Consider the following 21,336-nt stretch of genomic DNA (forward strand, 5'->3'; position numbering starts at 1 on the left):
CATTACCACATCAAAGCACCAGCCCGCTCCCATTCGGGCAGCTGGGTCTCAAGGAGTAGGGCTGGTTGTTAAACCCGACACAGATTTTGAAGCTGTTCATAAAATGTGCCTCCAGCAAGCTCTGCTCCCTGCTTCTGCTTGCCTGCCTCCTGGGCTGCACACCTTCCACTGCTCAGAGGAGCCTGCCCACCTCTCCTTTGCTTCCTGGGGTTTCCTGGCTCAGGTGGGATCACCGTGCATCAGCAGATCTGGAATCACTGCAATAGGAGGCTGGGAGGCACCTTCACTTACAGGTGTGCTGACACCATCCTCATGGTGTTTCCAGAGGCTCGCAAGAGGAATTGAAGTCTCTTTTACCTTTCTATTATGGATGAACAGCTTTTCCCACTTTCAGATAATTTCATTTCCTTCATCTTGGCAGCAAATGATTGTCTCATTTAAATGGAAGAGCTAGAACTGACAGAAAATCTAAAATAAGAAATATAATTAGCAGCAAAACTTTTAATTCTCCTTTCTAAGCCATTTCTAAATGTGTTAGTGCTTATTTATTGAACCTGGCATGGCATCTAGACAGCTCCTTTTAGTGCTAATAGGGTTGATTACTGGGTTGAATACTACAGTTTTGAGGAAATGGCTGCTCAGTATTCAGAGATGCCAAGTTCCCTCGACACAGAAATACCCACCTTTCTTTACAGAAAATGTGTTTTATTCAGCACAAATATATTAAAATAAGGCTATCACAGGAGCCACAGATGTCACAGATGTCATGCCAGCAGCCCATACACGAGGTGTGTGGCTGTGAGATGCCAGGGCTCGGCCTTTCTGGGCTAAAAACTCCTTCCAGCTTGGGCAGGACAGTGCCAGCCTTTGTGGTGGGAACTGGGCTGGGGTTTGCTCCAGATCATTGGCTTGGCTCTGGTACCAGGGGCACCCTGGGAGTGGCAGGACTCCCGACAGTGATCCACGGGGAGATTTGGAGAGAAGGATTAGGGGAGAGAGCAAACAACCAGAGAAGAGGAGGAAGAGGAGGAGGAAGAGGAGGCTGCCTGTTTCCCCAGGTTACAGTCGAGATCTGGGGTTTCCTACCCTCGCCCACTTGCAGTTCACACTGAAATCCAAGACTCTTGTCTTCCATCCAGAGCCAAACAGAGCAGGGTCTCCTTCCTGAGTGAAATCTGGGGACAAGAAATGTGGGTGGGGATTTTTTTCCCCATAACAGTTATTATCAGAGTACTTGCTTCTGTGTGTGTAATGGACCTTTTTGTGTTCCCTCTCCTGCAGATCAATCAACAGGACAGATGGCTGATTGTCCTCCTGTTCCAATGTATATCATCATTACTCCTTTGGAGCTGCTGCAAAATAGCACAGGTGTCAATAAAAATAGAATTTGGTCTTTCATCTACTTTAATTTAGGCTTTCTAGGTGAAAATAGTAGATTTTCAGAAAATAAGCCTCACCTTCACATTACTGAGCATGTGATGTCAACACAAGGCTGCTTGGGTGATGCAGCAGCCTCCAGAAGCAGGGCAGGCTCCTAAAATCTGAGAGTGTCAAGCCAGCCTGGCTTGATAAACTTTGCCATTGGCCTGCCAAGTGCAGTAAGATGACCCTGATCTGGGGAACAGAGATACTTGAGCTCAGGAATTTCTCCCTGGGTGTGATTATCTTGTAATAGCCACTATTTCTTATTCTCATTTCTAGCTGGGAAGGAGGTGCAGAGTGAGTTTACTGGTTTGTGTCCACCAGCTTGTAAACTGCCAAGGCATGGCTTTTGAGGCAACCTTGGAAAAGTGCACAGGAACACAAATGTCTCTCATTAAGGCACTGAGATTTCAACCAGAAGAGTCACTTGCATTGTCAGTGCAGCATCCAAGAGTTTGTTTTTAATTTACTGGAGGAAAATTGAGCAAATCACTCAGGTTTGGATTGGCCATTAGAGCCACTGCTGCAGTTTTCTTTCCTCCATCTCTTGCTGCTCATACCCAGGCATTCTCTTTCAGTAGTGCCTTGGAGCAATAAACCCAGGGTGACCCAGGCCAAAGTGAGATGCACATGAGAGGCCTGCATGGAGAACAAGGTTGCATCCCTTGGTTACCTGCTGCATTCCAGAACAACTTGGCCTCCAGCTGAGAAGCCTTGTCCATGCAGATGAAGACTTCTTTGGGAGCAAAAGGAAAACAGGATGCATCTGCCTGTGGGTCTTGGTGGAAGACTTTTTAAGGTGCAAATTGTGGCTGATGTAGGAACAGTGACAGGTAAGAGCACCAGACACTTCAGGCTTCATTTCAGCCATTCCCCTTAGTGAGATGCATGGCCTGGTGTGAAATGAAGGACAGAGGGATGACCAAAAATGGTCAGCCCTAAAGTACACCTGGCCCAGCATTCTACCTTGGATGAGACCCAGCAGATGCTCAGGAAGTAATACAAAAATAGAGCAAACGTTTGTTTTTACTTCCCAGAATACTTTCCATTTCCCCAGTGGTCTGTGACTCAGGAACCTCCTGAACTCTGCAGATGCCATCTCTGCATTTAACAGCCCTTGATGGGTTCCTCTTCTATCGATCAGCTTACACCCTATTGAACCAACACAAACTTTAAACATCCACTGCACCCTGTGGCAAGGAGTGCCACATCCAAAAATCCCCTCTGTTTATTTTGAACTTGTCACTTGATAGTTTTCTTTGATGTTCACTCTCTTCCTTTGAAGAGCACTGAATAATATGAACAGCTGTTCCCCAGTCACATCACTCTTCCTTTCACAAAACTCGGTCATATTTCTTCTTCAGTCATTTTTTCCTCCAAGATAAAAAGTCTTAATCTATTCAGTCATTCCCTGAATGGAGGCCCTTTTGTGCTTTTGATCATCTTCAATTGCCTTCCTCTGTAACTTTTCTATTTCTTCTGTATCATATTTGAGATCAGTGAATCAGGACTGCACAATGGCATTCAGGAGAACGGAGTCCATGGATTTGTACAGCAGCATAATGATTTCCCCTGTTTTGGTCTCTCCTCCTTTCCTAATAATTCCTAGTTTTCTGTTTGCTTTTTTGATTGCTACTGAGTCTTGAGCTGACATTTGCATAGAGTTATCTATTATAACCTGAAGATTTTGTTCCCGAGTGGAAACAGCCAGCTTGGAGCCCATTATTTTGTATGTAAAGCAAGGATTGTCTTTTCCCATGCACATCACTTTACATTTATCTACATCAGATTTTATTTTTGATTTTATTACCCTTTCATTCAGTGCCACGAGGGTCTTTCTGAAACTATTCACAATCAGCCCTTTGCCTCAACCACCCTTAATATCATCAGCAAACTTCTCTCCCTGCTTGCTGCTATTTCAATATTATTTCTGAATATTTTGAAAGCATGGGACAATGTTTTGGCTAATTTAACAGCTACCTCTCTCAAATTTGAAATGCCAGCTCCCAGGAAGAGAGGAGAAATGCTACTTCCTGAGCTCTTGGGATGTCATGGAGAGCAGCTGGGGATAAATGGCATTGTGCCTAAGCAGCACTTCTACCTCTCTCCTTGCACAGATAGGATGGGCAGTGTTGGCCCTTGCTGGGATGTGTGTTTGCCCTGTACCAAACCAGCCTAAGATGGGCCCAAGCCCAAGGAGGTGAGCAGAAGCCCTGGGGCCCCAGGAATGGGCACAGAGTGGAAGCAATGGATGGTAAAGCCTTTTTCTGGGAAAACCTCTGCACACAGAGTTGTGCTGGGAACTCTTCCTCACAAAAACCAATCTGGGAGCCTGTCAAGCCTACCCAAGGGAGTCCAAAGCCAGACTCAGACAAGAAGCCTCTCTCCACGGGAGGAGAACACAAGGATATGGAACAGTCACTGCCCTCTGCCCAGGCAAGATGAGACCCCGCTCTGGTTGATTGGTGAGAAAAAACCAGAAATGAGCAGTGAGGAGCACTTTCCCAGTAGTGTGTTTTCCCTGGGAAGCAGCACCTTGCAGCACTGCCTGGCAGGGCATCAGTGTTGGGCAGCAACCACAGGGGCCCTGTTTTCTGCTGGGAGCATCCTTGTTTGGGGGAAGAGGCTGGACAGTTGTCACTGCCATTTATAGGCAAAAGGAGACTGAGCATCTCTCCAGCACCATTTGCCCTAAACCAGGACAGAGCATGAAATTAATTCATCTAGAAGAAAAAACAGGTGAGTATTCCTCATCCCTGTCCAGTGGCACTACTCAGAGCCACAGGGTCACACAGAATTTGTTTCCTTCTGCCCTCTGGTCCTAGTAAATTCATGCTGCAGCCTCTAGAGCCAGGCAGTGCAGGATTTGCCAGCTCTTTGGTGAGATACCTTTCAGGAAAGGCACAAGGCTTTCAGACAAATGTTCTGTGGAAGTGAGTTGATGCTCCTGCACCTCCGAGGGGAAAAAGAAATTGTCTCTTTTCTGATGATAGAGCAAAAATTGCTTCAAAGGGCAGAGGTTCTCCAATTTTAAGAGACTTAAGCTTGATCATCAGAAAACCAGAACCCTTTTGATGACAAAAGAAAAGAGCAGGCATCAGTGACTCAAGCACAAAGTGTTTCTTGAGCTGTGGGAACACTTTTGTCTCCTGGCAAAGAGATGTGTGTGCACATATAAGGGAAGACCGACTGGTTTCACAGAGCCAGGGAGCAAAACAGAAATTGAAGAGAAAGCCAGTGGCAGACCCACTGATATTGCAGCTGTCAGCCCCCTGCTCATCCCCATGGGGAAGGCACTCAGCTACCGAGGCAGGAGTCCTTATTTCCAAGCCAGCCTTTGGGCTCTGGCTGTGCACTGCCCACTCTGGCGACTGAAGCTGAGGACCAGCAAGTGACCAGGGCTCCTCCAGAGTGACACCAGGCTGAGTGCCTTCACCTCTTGTGTAAGGGTGAGGTTTGGGGCAGGAACTGTGTGGTGTGCCCAGTGCCAGCCCAGCACTAGTGACCCACAGCAGCATGGCTCACACATCTGCACAGCCCCGCTGCTCTCACAACGGGGATAAAATCAGCCCCTTCAGATCCTGTTACAAACTTTGCATTTCATTCTGGTCAGAGCTGGATGGTCTTTGCCTTCCTCTCTCGATGTGACGTTTTGAGGAGGAATGAGTAAAAAATAACAACTCTTCTCAGCACCAGAAAGGCAGATGTGGATCATACACAGGGCACAGCTTTTGTATAAGCAGCAGTGGCAGCAGCCTGTGTAACTCAGCCAGCACAAACCCACAGTGCCTGCAAATAAAGCTGGAGTAAGATGCAAAATGCACAGGTGCCATTCATTTGCCCTGGTGGCACCAGGGTTTGTTCTGTCAGCCAGCCCACCCAGCCCTGGACCACAGCTGGTGGACAGATAAGGAAAACCCATCTGGAAAGAAACCTGGGGAAAGATGGGCTGGGTTTAGGGGACAGGACTGATCACAGTAGAAGGCACCAAAATAGCTACTATAAATACTACAGAGAGGGAAAAGGCCCTCACTGCTTTTGAGCCATTATCATCCAATCACAGAATGGCAGCATGTTTTGGGTTGGAAGGGACATTAACGATCATGTTATTCCAATCATCTAATTCCAATCCCTTCGCCATGGGCAGGGACACCTTCCACTCCATCAGCTTGCTCAGGGCTCCATTCAGCCTGGCCTGGAACATTTCCAGTGATGGGGCATCCACAGCTTCTCTGGGCAATCTGCTCCAGGTGCTTCATCACCCTCACGATAAAGAATTTCCTCCTAACACCTAATCTAAACTCTCTTTAAAGAGAGAGAGTTTGAAGCCATTCCCCCTTGTTGTATCACTACATGCCCTTGTCAAAAGTTCCTTTCCAGCTCTCCTGAGCACCCTTTAGGTATTGGAAGGTTCTAGAAGGTGTCCCTGGAGCCTTCTCTTCCCCAGGCTGAATGACAGGCTGGAGACAGGCTCTCTCAGTCTGTCTTCATAGGAGAGGAGCTCCAGCCCTCTGATCATCTTTGTGGCCCTTCTCTGGAACAGGTCCATGTCTTTCCTGCTCTGAGAACCCCAGAGCTTGATGCAGGGTTCCAGGGGGGTCTCACAGAGCAGAGCAGAGCAGAGCAGAGCAGAGCAGAGCAGAGCAGAGGGGCAGATCCCATCCCTCATCCTGCTGCCCACACTGCTTTGGATGCAGCCCAGGACACAGCTGGCTTTCTGGGCAGCAAGTGCTCATTTCTGGGCCATGTTGTTGAGCTTCTTGTCAACCAACACCCCCAGATCCTTCTGCTTAGGGCTGCTCACAATCTATTCTCTGCTCGGGAAGCCCCCAGTCAGGAAAGAGGAGTGCTGACCGTGAATGTTTCCATTGCAAATGCTTTGCAAGTGCAGGCTATTTTACCTTCCAAAATGCAAATTTTCTAATTTCCCTTGAAGATTCTTCATATTAATGTTGTCTTGAAAACTGTATGTGTCTTGACTTCTAATGTAGTTTCTCGGGGTTTTCTTTCTAAAGAAGAGACAGAACCTGCTTTTTTTAAAAAATGTTTTTAAAGTTGTAAGCCTTTTAAAAATGCATAAAGCCTTTTTTTCCTCTCTTTTTCCACTTTCTCAGTGCTTCACAGGATGTTAAAAGAAGGCCAAATTCCCAAGTTGTCCACATTTTCATACGAAAAACAACTACAACTTTCCATTGAGCTGTTAAGAAGGAAGGGTAAACATGTCAACTGTGTTATGTGGGAGCAGAGATAATTAAATATAACCTACATTTCCTGACATTATATATATGCCTTTATGAGAACACTCTAGATCTACAGTGTCTGATCAGAAGGAACAGCCCAAGGAAAATGTGAGCCTGCCCATACTGTGTGAGCATGGCTGTAGCACAAGCTTCTTCTTGGCAAAAAGGGGCTGGAAGGGATCTCCCTCAGACCCCTGCAGCACGGCTCCTCTCTTCCCTGCCTGCTTCTCCTCTCCCTTCCCCAGCCAGACAGCATTGCAATTCCTGCCAGCATGCAAGAAAATTACCTGTGATTTATCACACAATCAATGATTTTGTCGGCTTTTTTATTTTGGACATAGAAGCACATTATACTGCTCTCCCACACTGAAATATAGGGGTAGCAAATCTGCCTGCCTGGGACTGTCTGTCTTTTTAGCCTCATAAAAAGCCTGAAAAATGAAAGCAGGAATAAAATCGTTAGTTTGTTGCTTTTTTGCTCCCTTCAATCCCTTACAAGAAGGAAGGAATTCTTAGCTATTCCACAGAGCCAAAGCCTGCACCTTCAGGTTATTAAATTGGTGCCTGAGCTATTGAAGTCACCCACTTCAAGCATACAAAATGCCTCCACCTGGGAGCTGCTGTGGGTCCCTGCCACAAACACAGCCTGAACAAGGTCCCTTTCTGCCAGTGAGAATTGGCTGCTGTATTAACAATGATCTCTCTGCTTTCCCCTCTCCTAGTTGCTCCCCATTCTTCCCAGAGAAGCAGGTGGTAATGCTGCTTATTTCTATTAGAAAGTATTAAACCCTGCTCCCTTGTAATGCTTGGAGCTAAGCCCTTAGCAGAGAAATGTTTCTATGTTCCTTGTCAGTACCTTGTAGGATAAATTACTTTTGTGACTGATGAAAAGAGGGCCCTTAGCAAATCATATCATCAGAGAGCAGCTAATAACATAGAATAAAAAGAGTTATCTTTGTATATGGAATGTGAAAACACAGAAGTGAAGGATGAGTTTTCCTCAGTTATTTGAAAGGGTTCAATTAAAGAGTAAGCAAACAAAAATACCCAAGGCAAGGTAGAAAGCAAAGAGTGTGATGGTCTGGCAGAGCTCTGGAGTTGGGACCAGCGGAGGGGGGGAAGAAGGCCTGGAACATCACATCCCCATCCCCTCTGTCCAGGCAGGCATCCCCACCACACTTCCACATGGAGCCTTAGGTGGCCACGATGGAAAAATGTGGGCTTGTTTCCTGCACCTGTGAGGGGAAGCTGCAGTAGAGCTGGTTTGCCTTAGGTCAACATTGCTGCTGGATTGTTTCTCATCTCCAGTGAGTGTTCCCCACTAAAGAATGACTTAGGTGACCAATTTCTGGCAGTCTAAGTTGTTATATGAGGTGAGTGATGACTTTAGTAAAAGCTGCAAGCATCTGAGCCATCAAATAATAATTTTTGACATCCCATTCCCAGTCGCCAAAGTTTCCCTTCAGAAAGCCCATATCTGGGGGAATCACTAAATCCCATCTCAATTTTACAAGTCCTCCCTGTGCTGAGGCTAATTAATGGACATCTTAAATGTCTAACCAGCTATTACAAATCATTTTAAATAGCTTTTGCAATAACGCTTCCATCAGACTCCTGCAGTCCTGCCGTTTGCCTGCAGACATGTTGGTGCTCCATCCATCACACAGCAGCCAGGTTTTACAGCCTGACACTGAGGAGATCCTGAGCAGCACTAAAACCATCGCTGACGTGCCACGAGTCTCTCCTGACCTCACAGGACCACATGTTTCCCATCAGTGCCAGCCACATGCCGGCTGCTGGCTCACCTCCGAGCTGGGGTGGCTGCTGCAACACACCCAGCCTCACCCAGCAGCTGCACATTTAGGGCAGTGCTAAGTGACCACTCTGATATTTGTGAATAGAATGTGATAGTTTTGATGGGAGGAAAAGAGGAAACTGACAGCTTCTCCTGCTTACAGACAGGCTCAGGCTTGCCCATGGCCAGTGCAACAACACGTCACAGATGCAGTTAGATTTTTTTTCCCTGTTGTTGTTTTCCGAGCTGTAGCACAAGGTAACACAGAGAGACCAAGCCACACTTGCAACTTCTTCATGCTTGGGCAGGAAAAACTCAATGCAACGCATGCTGTGAATGATAAAAGCTCCCTGTGTACCATAGCTCAAGGATGCTCCAGCACCCAGAGCCATCTACCCAGGCTGTCATGAGATGGGGAGCATCAATTTGAATTTGTGTGTGTAAATATGGGCTGCCTTTCCCTCTCCTCTGTAGTTTGGCAGGGCCATTTCCCATGCCCAGCCATACACACATGCATGGAAGGCCTCTTTTTAGGGACTTTCAGCTGTCGACGTGCAATAGGAAAAGAGGGATTGTGGAAAGATGACCGGGGTGAAAAAGACAATGGTGTGGAAAATACAGCTGCTACTCCCTGATGGAACATGGTCAGCATACCCAACCTTCCACGCACAACACAGCACAATCTAAGGGGGACTAAAGGGAGGGTGGAGTGGAGACACCACGGCCAGGCTCTGTTGAAATCCTTGCAGAGGAGGGAACTCAGTAGTACTTTCCAGCTGATAAGCCTCACAGCAGCTGAAAACCAAGGGAGATAAAGGAAGATATCCTGCTGTTGAATCAGCAGCCGTGGTGAAATCACTCTCCTTGGACTGGCACATGTCCCCATCACACAGGTCTCAGCTTTCTTGGGGTGTTGGCAGACCAGCCAAACACAAAGGCTTTGAGTTAATCTCTCCTTTTCACATGACAGGGACTTGCACACAGAGCCCATACTCCACCCAAGGGGTTTTTTTGCTCTTCAGGGATTCATGGTTCTCCAAGGGGCCATCCAATTCCTGTAGCATGCACTTAACCAAAGCAAAAAACTTAAAGAACAGCCCCTGACTTGATGCATCAGGTCCTAGAAGCAACTCTTGAATGAAAAAATGGAAGTTTGGTCCAATTGCAGACAAAATGTGGTACTTGGGACCAGGAAGTTGTTTGGTCTAAATTCACCCAGCTGTGTATTTGTCCCCAGGGCCACCCTGGGCCGATGTACTGGGATCTACTTGGGATGGGAAGGGGCCACCAGAAGCACTGATCTGGCCTCACTTCAACCAGCACTCTCACAGCCCTCCTTTCCAGTCTATCACCATGGAACAGAAAGGCCACATGATCATTAAATCAGAGATTTAGGATCAAATCAACTTACTGTTCCTCAGGCACAACTAGCTTGTCTGTTTCAATGTGGGGTCCCAGCTCCTGGTAAGTAATTGCTGTGATATCCCTGCCTGGCCGGCTCCTGCCTACCAGCTCCTCGGAGAGCAGCAAGGAAAGCACCCAGTGGAGATAAACCTGGGACTGCTGCATGGGACTGGTCACAAATTTTCATGCAGGAAAATCACTGTTTCGTTCAAAACCAAATTGCCTGCCTGTGTGACTCTTAATGAAATTCACTCCTGGGAAAGCATTAAGAGGAGTTGAAATGCTGTCACTGAAAGGTAAGAACAAGACTCACAAATCCATTTTGAAACACTGTTTCTTTTAAAAGCATTAATATTAAATGTCAATATAAGTGCAAAGCTTCTGATTTTATCTGAACAGCATTTCACTTAAACAGGCACGTGGGGAGAAGTACACCAAAATCCTTTGGTATTTGTTGTCACCCACTGAGGTTTCCCACCTCTGACTCTTAGAGGTGGAAATGCTGTTCTGGAAAGGGTTGAGCCCTGTTTGATGCCAGTGTGACTGCTAGTGTCCTTTACTAGAGGCAAACACAACTGATCAGCGCTGAAATCACATATTGCCCGTGCTTGGTTGGGGGCTGAGGTCTCAGGGGAGGATTCGAGTTGTCTTCCCTGGTGCAGGCACAGACCAAATGTTGCCAGCCCTCACAGCAATTCTCTGTACATAGTCACAGGCACATCACAAATGGAAACAATCTCTGTGGTGGCTGTTCAGGAGGGTGGCAGTGATCCAAGGCCCCAAGTGTGCAGAACCACAAAGCTCTGGCTACTGCTCTTTGACCTGTAAAATTCAGACTTCTCAGGACCATCTCCTCTGTTAGAAAAGAAGTCATCTTCCTTTTCCCACTACTTCTGGGCAGCCCATTCCCACCCGAGCTGACTCAAGTAGTGAGTTTAGCTCTTTGCTCTTCAGTCCCCTTGTACATGTGCTGGAAGAGGATCAGCTCCCAGGGGAAGCTATAGGGTTAGTGTGCTCCATGGGCATGAAGGGAAAGGGCCCCCATGGCACATTGCATGGTGAAAGGCTGGGTTACAAGAGATTCATGATGCTCTCCCACTTGGCCTCCCCTCAGTTTAGCATTTACATCCTCCCTTTGCACGGGCTCCCTTTGCAGGTGAAAGATCGAGAGAAAAGTCACCCACTTAGGTGGCCAGAAAGTGAAGAGGAGCTCCTCCTTCAGTCTAAAAACATCCAGCTCACGAGCCTGCTCTCCAATAATCAGTGCTGAAATACTTTTGGCAATCTCTTTCTCAGTGATACCACTCCTTGCATTTAGTTATCTTCTGCCTGCATGAAATACTGAAACACAAGAAATTAGTGCTCACAGCAAGCAGTCACATCAGCATTTCAGACCGACTTTTCCCTTATCAGGGTGGTAACAGTCACTTTGCAACAAAAATAAAGCTCCCTTCTTCAAGCTCACAATGCCCATCTGTAGACCAGGTCCTTGTTAGCAGGCTTGCCTCAGCTGACAGCATGTGATGGATCCCAGTCTGAGCAGCAGGGTTACACACCAAACACACAGTGCCTTGAAGCACACGGCTTCCATATTGCAGCTGAGGAACTGCAAATTTGGGAACTGGTTGTGCCAGGTGTGACCAACCAGCTTGCTTTGGCTCTCAGCCAGAGACACCTAGACTGGTGCAGAGGGGATGGCAAAGAGCAGCCTGGGCACAGGGAGCAGGGGCAATCCAAAAGAGGGAACACAAGGTGTCTCCTGGGTTTCTGGGCTCCAGCTGATGGCAATACCCATGGTTTAGTGGCATGGTTGGCCACCACTGTAAGGAACTATTATTTTTTCCTTTTGCTTTGTTTAGAGGTCTTTATACCAAAGACCTGACTTGCTCCACATATTGGCTTGGTTTTAGGGCTCAATGAGGATGAAAATGCACGAGTAGGAGAAAACAGCATTTGTGGATAGAGCTGGATCTACCTGCAGTCACCAGGATTTGCTTCAGCAGCACAGACTATTCCCCCTTTTCACATCCACATCACTTTGTCAATACCAAATATGGAGTTTGAGAAAAGAACTATTAAGATTTGCTTGGAAAACACAAGGCACAGCATATGATTTTGCTGCAGGCATCACTGTTGTCCAAAAGCTGGCCAGGCATTTGCCTCATTTACAAGATGCACTCCAAAGGACCAGACCCCTAGAGGAGGCTCCAAGTGACCAGGAAGCTCTAGTCACACATCACTGCCCCATAACTCTCAGACAGAAGCCAAATCCCACAGGGAAGGAGAGCTTTTACTTTGGTAGTTCATTCAAATGACATTGTGAAAACCAGAGGGTGAAGGGAAGCTTCATGCTGGCATTACAGGCAACAAACCACAAGCTTCTGCATGATGTGTTTTACACCACCAAGGGCCAGAAAAGCACCACGGGATAATGAGAAACTCTGAGTAGATGAGTCTGTGAGTAACCAGGCAAGAACAGTCATCAAACACAGTAATACTTGTGTTTTCTGCTGCCAGCTCCCAAGCTCTCTTAGTGAAAGCCAACTTAGTTAAAATATGTTCTTGCATTACAGTTATGGTTCACAGTTGTGGTTTCTTCCTTCTAACAAAACTGCAAGGAGAGAGACCATTTAGTCACACAAGACTGCTTGTCAGTAAAGAAAATACAAATTTACTTTTATTATAACCATGAAGAGGCATTAATTTAACAATTAGCTGTACATTCAGCACTCAGGTATACATCTGTGCCAAATAAACTCAATTCTCTTACTGCTAAAAAAAGAACACTTTTCAGCAAAGCACAACCTGTGCTTACAGGATGTTTATTGTCTCTGTATTACAGTTATCTTGACAGACAAGCCTCGGGATACAGAATAAAGCTTTACTCTTGGACCAAAATAGGAGGCAACATTTTTATTTAAAAAAATTAAAAACAGCAAGTTTCTAGTCAGGTAATATAAAGCATCTTAAATTAATCTTTTCAAAGTATTTACACTATTTGTAAACGTAAATATCTGAAACTGTACATGTTTAAACAAATGTTCATTTAGCAAACAGGCTGTATAAACTGATTGCTCTTCTAATCCTTCCACCAGTTGTCTGGGTACTCTAAGAGAGAAAAATGATCCCAAGCACAAGAGTGACTACTGCCATGGTTTACCCTTCACATCTCTTCTGTACAATGTCTGTATTAAGTCAGTCATAACTCTGCACAGTGACCATGCATTCTTTCTGAAAAACTTTATAAAAAACAAATATACATATATTACAATGCACTGGACATTATTTTACAGCCTGTATTTCTACATAAGTAAAGGGAAAGGGCAAGTTTTTCTCCTTGTTAGTTCCTTTACTTAATTTTTAAGGAGTCATGTAAGGTCCTATACGTACCATTCATGTATCTCAGCACCACTGCTGTAACACTTCTTGTGGTAGCTTTCAATCCTAACATCTTGCACTCCAGCCTTGTTATTTATAACAGGAAAATTATTAAATCAAAATACCACCGATGTGCAAGGAAATTTCTTCATATTCAAAAGTATAGAATGGGCTTTATAAATAAGTTAAAAATCTGCCACATCACCCACTACATTTTCATTTTGCAGTGCTGCACAATGAAGATTTTACACACCGAGACACCCTGAAGTGCTCATTCCATTAAGGGCCAGGAATTTGGCATCCAGCTTTGCACACTAATGCCCAATTAATGCTCACACAACAGCATGCACTGTTTACCAGTTACAAGTACTTATCTTCTCTTTACAATGCAGTTTTGACAGCTTTGCACATTGAGTTTCAGGCGTCCCCACATGCCCCAATTAGCACTTTCTCCATGGCACAACGGCTGTGCAAGTTCCAGATCCCGTTCCCACTTTAAACAATGTGACACCACCAACTTGGGAAAGGCAAAAAACCAACTCTGCCCTAAAATTAGGTAAAAAAAAAAATAGGTAGCTGAAAATCTCAATGCTAAGCACTGCTGTAAAGCATCTGAAAACCTGTGGTTCCCTCAGAATCAACAGAAATTATGTTGCACAGCTTGCTATTGCAAATCCCAAGGATCTGAGACTCTTCACATGGAGAAACGCTAGAGTATGACACTTCAGGTCAGACCTCACAGCTCCCAATCACAAGAGTGTAAGAAAGACAGCCCATCCAGTGTTTCAATAAACACTTTACATGTGGGAAATTCAGTTTTCCCAAGCAAGAACCTATGAATTATTTTCAAGCATGTGGCGGATTACCAGGATTTTCAGGGAAGTTAAAGAAAAACTCACAGCATGCCTGCTTAAGTCAAATTGTCATACCAATGTGGTCATCTCCCAAGTCTCACAAATATATATTGCTACTCTCATTTGATTCCCTGCATTGTATTTCCAGTGTCACTTTGAAAGTGTGACTTTCTATTGGGTATATCAAGGGAAAGCAAGAATGGTTTTTAAATTAAAAAAACAAGAAAGATTTTCAATTTTGAAAATATCTGGAAAAGGCAGTATTTGAGCTTCCATAAGAGTGATCAGCAAAGGGGTTTTGTTTTCTTCTGCTCATTGCTCAAGTCAATGAACAGGAAGACCTTTACCAATCAACAAACCTGTTCATTTTGGGTTTTTTCCCTAAAACAAGGTTACACAGTCTGGATAGTTTTGATGCAGACTGGACTGCAGAGTGAGATCCTTCGTTTACTTCAAGCAAATGTCTCTGCATTCCCTTCACTTCCTGGCATTTAACTGAAGGTTATTCCAAGCAACCTCACTGTTGGGCTACTTGGACATTGACAACAGTAAGTTCACCTGAAAGACAAAATTAAAGCCCACATTAGATAGAGCAGCCAAGTTTCAGAACTGATGTGTCATATTTTAACCTTTAAACAGGATTCCTAGGAAGCACATTAATCAGAAGACAGTTACAAAACAACAGCTAAAATTTCCACTCAAATGCCTACTCACAGGCTTTTTAAAATGCAACTGCTGACCATGCCGACCATTCCTTTCAGCAATCACAAACTACTGTGATAAACTTTCTAGGATAACTTCATGTGCTGTCAAGAAATTTCAAAAAACTGGCAAAAAATATTACCATTCACCTCAAATATCTGAAACAGATTTGGGATTCTTCACGGTACTTGTTTCCCATAGATTACAATATGGTTTCCCACACACTTCAGTTTGTAGGATAAGTGATCCTAAGGTTCATCAGATAAACAATTAGAGGAAACCACCTCCTCTAGGATAACCCCATTTCCTTATGGTGCATCACTCCCTCTCAGTGCTCCAGGACAGTTATCACACACTCCTGTGGCCACATGCACTGCAGGCAACATTCTCTAATCCATAAACTCAATTACCTCTTTAAATACTGGCATCCTGCGATAATCAAGATTCTATCCACATTCCCATGACTAGTAAGGTCAAAGCAATATTTTAAAAGCCTACTTGGTTTCTGACAGAGAATCCTAATACAGGGAATTCTTAACCCAAACTATCTCTCTGAGACTAAAGACCATGGAGGGTTGCACTTCCATAAACATCTGCACGTTTTCTTAATACAATTCAGTTTAAATACACTCTAGTAATTCATTCTTGTGCTTCCTAAATGAAAAAGGTGCTGCTTTTTGTATTTGTCAAAAGAAAGACTGCCTTCAAATGCACAAGTTTTTTAAAGGCGTATTCACTGGCTTTGATACCTTTCTAAGAAGACAAAGCTAGGAAATGGCAAGACTCTTCTACAGTGCTGTACAACTCAATCCCCAGCAACATCAATCACCACCTTGGTTTAAGAAAATCTATTAGACATTCATTAAAAAAACACAACCAAACAAAGTCCCCTCCTAGCTAAGAGTCTTAAGATCAGATAAAGCCCAAATTTTAATCATCCAGGATTAAAGGGGATAAGAAATAAATAATGATTCTGAACACTGGAAATATGAAAAATGAAAAAAATCAATGTTTACAAAAGCCAGTCACATGAAAGAGCAACTGATAAAATAGGGAGCTTCAATATATACCTGTTCCATTGAAGGACAAGCTATGATCTGGAGGTCTTCATTACTAAATTCTTCCTTCAACAGAGTATGGAGTTTCTGGAACATTTGCTGAATGTTATTCTTTTAAAGGAAAGAAGAAAAAAATCAATATTAAAAAACACAACATCCATCTTAAACATGAACCACAACAAACACGATGTACTCAGAATTGCTACTGAAGTGACCAGGTAGGGAGAAGCAGTCAAGCTTCAAGAACTTTACTAAAACAAGCCCCAAAACAGCTACAAGGAATCCATATTAGTTGTGAGATAAAAACTTCAGCTAAGATGTGCCAAAGTGAAACACTGAGTCCTAAAGACTTAACCTGGAAGCTTAAAACTCAAGCTTGGCTCTTCTGGGGGTTTACAGCAGGTTTTTCACTGAATCTGTATCATCATCTCTGCCTCTGGTGCTCCTGCCCATGCATAACTGACCAAAATCGACTGGTTGGTGTGAGAGAGAGTTAATTTTCCTTATGGTAGCTCATTTGGTGCCAAGTGGAAGATGTACACAAAAAAGAGCAGTAGTTACTTCCCTGTAACGTGTATTGCATAGTACAGGCAAGAGCAGTAGAGCTGTTTGGATTTGGCTTTTTTAAACTAAAGATATCACCCATGAAACATCTACAGGAAAACATGGCAGCAATACTCACCCTGACTGGCTTGAACAGAATTAATTCTGTATCTTTATTGGACAAGTATAAGGACATGCTTCGTAAAGTTGATGGCAACTTTGTTTTTATCGTCTTGTAAGTGGAAGAGACCAGATCGTTGATTTTTGCTGAAAGTAAAAGAAAATATGTTTACCAGGCTAAAATGGTGTGGACACACACATTTAGAGAGCTAGGGAATTACAGCTTGGAAATCCTTTTCAGGCCTGGATTTCTCCTGACTCTCAGGTCCATTCCCAGGCTGACAAGCTGACTACAGCTTCAGTTAGGGAGGAAGTCTCCCAGGGTGATAATATGGTGAAAAACAGAGTGGAATTCATAATAAAGATTAACACTTGGTGTCTTTCCCGTGGGATACATCCTGAGGTACTGTCCCAAGGATGTTTCTCCCAATTGTCCAATGAACTACTGTCCTGTCCTAGCTGCACATAACACACTTTAAATACGGGCTGTCTGTACAATAAAGTTGGCCTTTTTTCCCCAAAAGAGGTCCGTGTGTGTTGCTGTCCTTTCTCTCTGTTTGCAGTGCAGTAACCACAAAATGGAGTTCTGCTTGCTGAAACTACGCTCCAGAAAATCCCCTTGGCTCTCCTGGGGGAGATCATTACCACAGGTTTGAGTGAAAGGGAGAGAGGGGGCGCTGGGCTGTGCAGTGTCAAACTCATCACAGGACCAGCCGGCCAGATGCTTCCTTTCCCTGCAGAAAATGCACCCACCCCATTTCTGATGGCTAACACATCCTCCTGAGGTTTCCGAAATCACAGCCCTTCAACAGCAATGAAGTTCTACATAGAACTTAATTTCTTCCCAGAAAACTTATCTGGAAAAGAAACTGCTGGGAAACAGTGCTAATAAAGAGAACAGAATATCACAAATTCTCCTTACTGATCATAGGCCATGTCTGTGAGAGAAAAGGCTGCACAGAAATCTGGATTTCGAATTAACCAGAGAAGAATCCTCTGTTAGATAAGACTTTCTTTCTTTATTGCTATGAATTTTAATGATTTTACAAGATGATTGTTTTTAAAGGCCAGGGGAAAACTGTATTTTGTAGTTTTATGGTACTGAAGTTAATACCCTATGTGGGTTCCCCCCTTCAACTTCTGCCACATCTAAATTTTCTGCCTAGTCCCACTTCCCAGACAAATGACTCCAGGAAACAGCAGAAGCTCTGCTTCGATCTGCTTCTACACACATAATGATCTCCAAGCAAACACTAAAAATACTCTTGAAGAAGTGGGAGATGTTAAGTAGAAGCTCGAGTTACCCCTTGAGAGTGTCTGACCCATAGAGCAGCACTGAATTATGTATGAACATAGCTGGCTTTGCATCTTAAGAATATGATGCAACAGAAGGTTCCAATGTATGATTTGGAATAATCAGATTTTTTCACCCAGAAGCAGAACTTTGCATTGTGAAGAGCAAAACAACACAAGGAGCATCTAAAACTGCTCCAAATGTTCCTATGAAGCATTCAGATTTGAATTTTTAAAAAAGAGGGAAACAGATTCCATTTTTGCATAGAGACAGGAAAACTGAAAACAAAGTAAATACCAAATGTACAGATAATAAGGGCTTCAATGAGGATTCACTCTTTCCTACAAAGCAAAAGCTTTATCATAACATAATCAATTAATTCCTTAAGCACATTCTGTATGCAGTTGCAGAAATGCGATTTACATGAAAGAACAATCACAGCTTGAGAAACACTCAAAGGATTTCATCTACTGCACCAATTATATACATATTCTGAAGTTTTTCAGGTTTTTAGAGCTGGCTTAAGACTTTTCAAATTGCACACAGGCTAAAGTGGAAGCTAGGATTTGCAAGAAAAAGGTAGGCAGTTCTTATACGTAGAATTTTTCAAAATCAATTGCAGTCTCTCAGTCCAAGTTATTCTGACCACCTCTTCAGATTCCTACCAGTAATGTGAATATAAACCAAAGTAAATACCTGGTTGTGCCCAAGGTTGCTGTGAAAGGCTGTAATTGGGACCTCCTTGAGTAGCCATTGTTTTTAAAGCAGCTACCTAAAACAAGTAAAATCAATAAAATGATGTTTTTCAGTTGAGTTCCCAACAAAATGACCAAGTAAAAATTGCACAACTCTCTTAGATATTACAGTGTACAGAATCTCCACTACTTCTATGACCTGACTTAACAACACACAGGGGAGGCAGCCTGACAGAGATGCAATTCAAAATTACAACCATGATCAATTCTTGAAAGCAAAATTCAAAACAGGATTAAATTTACAAAGATGCTTAGGCACCTAAGGATACAAAACCTTAAAAGAGACTTATTCTTAAGCAGCTTAGTTAAACTCCCCAGACTCCCAATGAATCATTGAGATCACTCAGACAATCTATCAATCTCACCAGTTAACCATCTATATTTTAGGCATGCCACTGGCCCCTATCCCAGCATGACAGGCATGAGTAAATTTAATACTGTAATCTTCTAACTTCTCAAAAAGTCACCAGCTGGGATATCTGCAGTCCATGTAGTGATGTAGCCCCAGTTTCTGAGAGGTCATGTCACGTATTTTCAGGACCTAAGGTTCAGAATACATCCTGTTGTGAGGTTTTCTCAAGATACCTAGAAATCCTGACCTCTAGAGCAGGTTCTAGAAAGAAATGTATTGTATGTAACAAGACATCTAATACTCTAAGAACTCCCTCAAGAACACACATGACCCAAGACTGTTTTTGAAGGCTTACAAATGCATTCAAAGTAGTTCCTGCAAAAACAAAAGCTCCGGCCAACCTTCACACACCTGTTACAATTCAGGGAAAAATTAAAGCTTCTTGATCATAGAAAACACAAGGGCTGCTTTTAAAAACAAACTACGACATGTTCCTTTAACCCATTAATCTCAAAAATGCCTGGAAAATTGCTGTTGGAACTTAAAGGAAAGCACATTACCTTCAGCTAATCACACAGCACTAGCAGCTTGTCATATACCCAATTTAAATACCAATTCCCTTATCCTACCAGTACTTCAGTTATGTTAACAACCATACAACACATTTGTACCTTTGTCATGAACTCCTCCAGCTGTTCTATAAACTGTTTGGTTTGCTGCTGAATAAATTGCTCGCAAGCTGATTTCAGATGACGATCTACGTCTTTCTTGGAGTCAATATAATGTTCTCTGATTTCTGGAGTACCCTTGAACAGAGAATGACAATTCTCTTCTTTTTATTTGCCAGAGATCACCACACACTTAAATGACACAATTATTCTTAATGCAATAAGACTCTGTATTACCTCCAGTAAGAACTGTATCAAGGCGTTGTTGCTGTTTAGTCTAAAAAATCTTGAAACTGCCTTAGGATTCAGGATTTTAAATGCTGCATCTGTGAATCAGAAAATCACTCACACTGTAAGTAAATGCTACTCAGGAACTACAAACTCTAATCACTCGTTTATGCATTAAAAATGGCCCAGCATGAATGATTATGACTGTAACATTAATGATTCTAGCACTGCTCAGAGTGGATGCACAAGAGCACATGCACAGAAGCACACAAGGCTCAATTCACTACTTTTCAATGGCACCTATGGTACACCTGTACCTAACAGTTGCACAGTATAAACAGATAAATACATTACAAGAAACTGACATATTGTTGATATGAACTGCAGTGCTATGAGCATGGAAATTGTGTGAGCTCTCCTTTTTACTGGACCTCCAAGTGGAAGACTTTTACATAAGCTATTCAAGCATTTACAAACAATATGAAAGATTTGGCTCATACTGCCTGGGAAAACCAAGTATAGTTGCATGAAATGCCTTTGCACTGGCACTTTTTTTCCTCTGTGCTTAGGTGTTTTAGTTAGGACTAAACAACAAAACATCAAGGTTGATAAACATTCATGTTTATGTTCTCTACAGAAGTCTCAAGAAGGAAAAGCAACAATGTCTGTAATTAACATGATACTGAAAATACATCTATAATCTTAACAGAATGCTGTCAAGCTGAAATCCAGTCAAATTGGGAAAAAGAAAATTATTAGTTGCAGTATAGCTTTTTACCCTACTGTCAGCCATTTATCATCCTACACATCCATTTGCTTTTTTTTTTTCCATTTCAAAAGTAATTCTGTAGTCTGCATAAAAGTGGGGAGGGGAAAAGGGCATAAGAATAAAAGAAGTGCTCTCTGAGGCATTAAATAAAGAGAATACCAAATATATAGGTTTGTAGGTATTGCACTGAATTAAGAATCTGCACTCCTATGCAGTGAAAGGTGAACACAGAGCAAGATTATTTTTGTTCTCCGAATGTTTTACCAGCAATTTGAGAAATTCCAAAGATTTTACAAATTCTCGATTAGAATACTATGAGCTAATCCTTTTTCCCACTGAATTTTTCAGTTACATGAACCTTAATGGTATCCTTCTTCAGAGAAATTGGGCAAAAGCATGACTTTTACAGTAAGCAGTAAATTTGTAAATACCAAATTAAATCTTAAACCCGTGTGCAAGAAGTTTGGCTAGAGCACAGTAAAACTATTAGCCATGTTATTTTTCTTCTACAATTCATCCCAAATATAAAAGCCCTACTGGCCTATGCTACACCACAGTAAGAATTAAGCATAACATACATCTTTTCAACACCACTGCCACCACCACCCAATATTAAGAAAATGTTTTCCATTACTTACCACTACCACCTGCAAAGCACTGGCTGGCACAAAAATTTATTCCATTAAATGAAGATGGAGAAAAAACTTGTGTGTCAGCCAGGGCAAGACACCAAAAGGATATATTTGCCCTTTAA

At 43.2% G+C, this 21,336-nt stretch overlaps 1 protein-coding gene across 1 annotated transcript in view; it reads right to left on the bottom strand.

Moving 5' to 3' along the window:
- Positions 1-12,509: 12,509 nt before the first annotated feature.
- The window catches only part of COG3 (component of oligomeric golgi complex 3), a 30,915-nt gene continuing 22,088 nt past the window's right edge, over positions 12,510-21,336 (bottom strand). Inside the window, exons 18-23 of the mRNA XM_014868801.2 lie at positions 19,823-19,911; positions 19,589-19,723; positions 18,507-18,582; positions 16,536-16,663; positions 15,866-15,964; positions 12,510-14,651 (exon numbers count right to left, since the gene is read on the bottom strand). Coding sequence (XP_014724287.2) covers positions 14,622-14,651; positions 15,866-15,964; positions 16,536-16,663; positions 18,507-18,582; positions 19,589-19,723; positions 19,823-19,911 — 557 coding nt within the window. The 3' untranslated portion in view covers positions 12,510-14,621. The remainder of the gene's footprint in view (positions 14,652-15,865; positions 15,965-16,535; positions 16,664-18,506; positions 18,583-19,588; positions 19,724-19,822; positions 19,912-21,336) is intronic.

This window comes from Sturnus vulgaris, chromosome 2 (assembly GCF_052056855.1).
Source record: "Sturnus vulgaris isolate bStuVul1 chromosome 2, bStuVul1.hap1, whole genome shotgun sequence".
NCBI lineage: Eukaryota > Metazoa > Chordata > Aves > Passeriformes > Sturnidae > Sturnus > Sturnus vulgaris.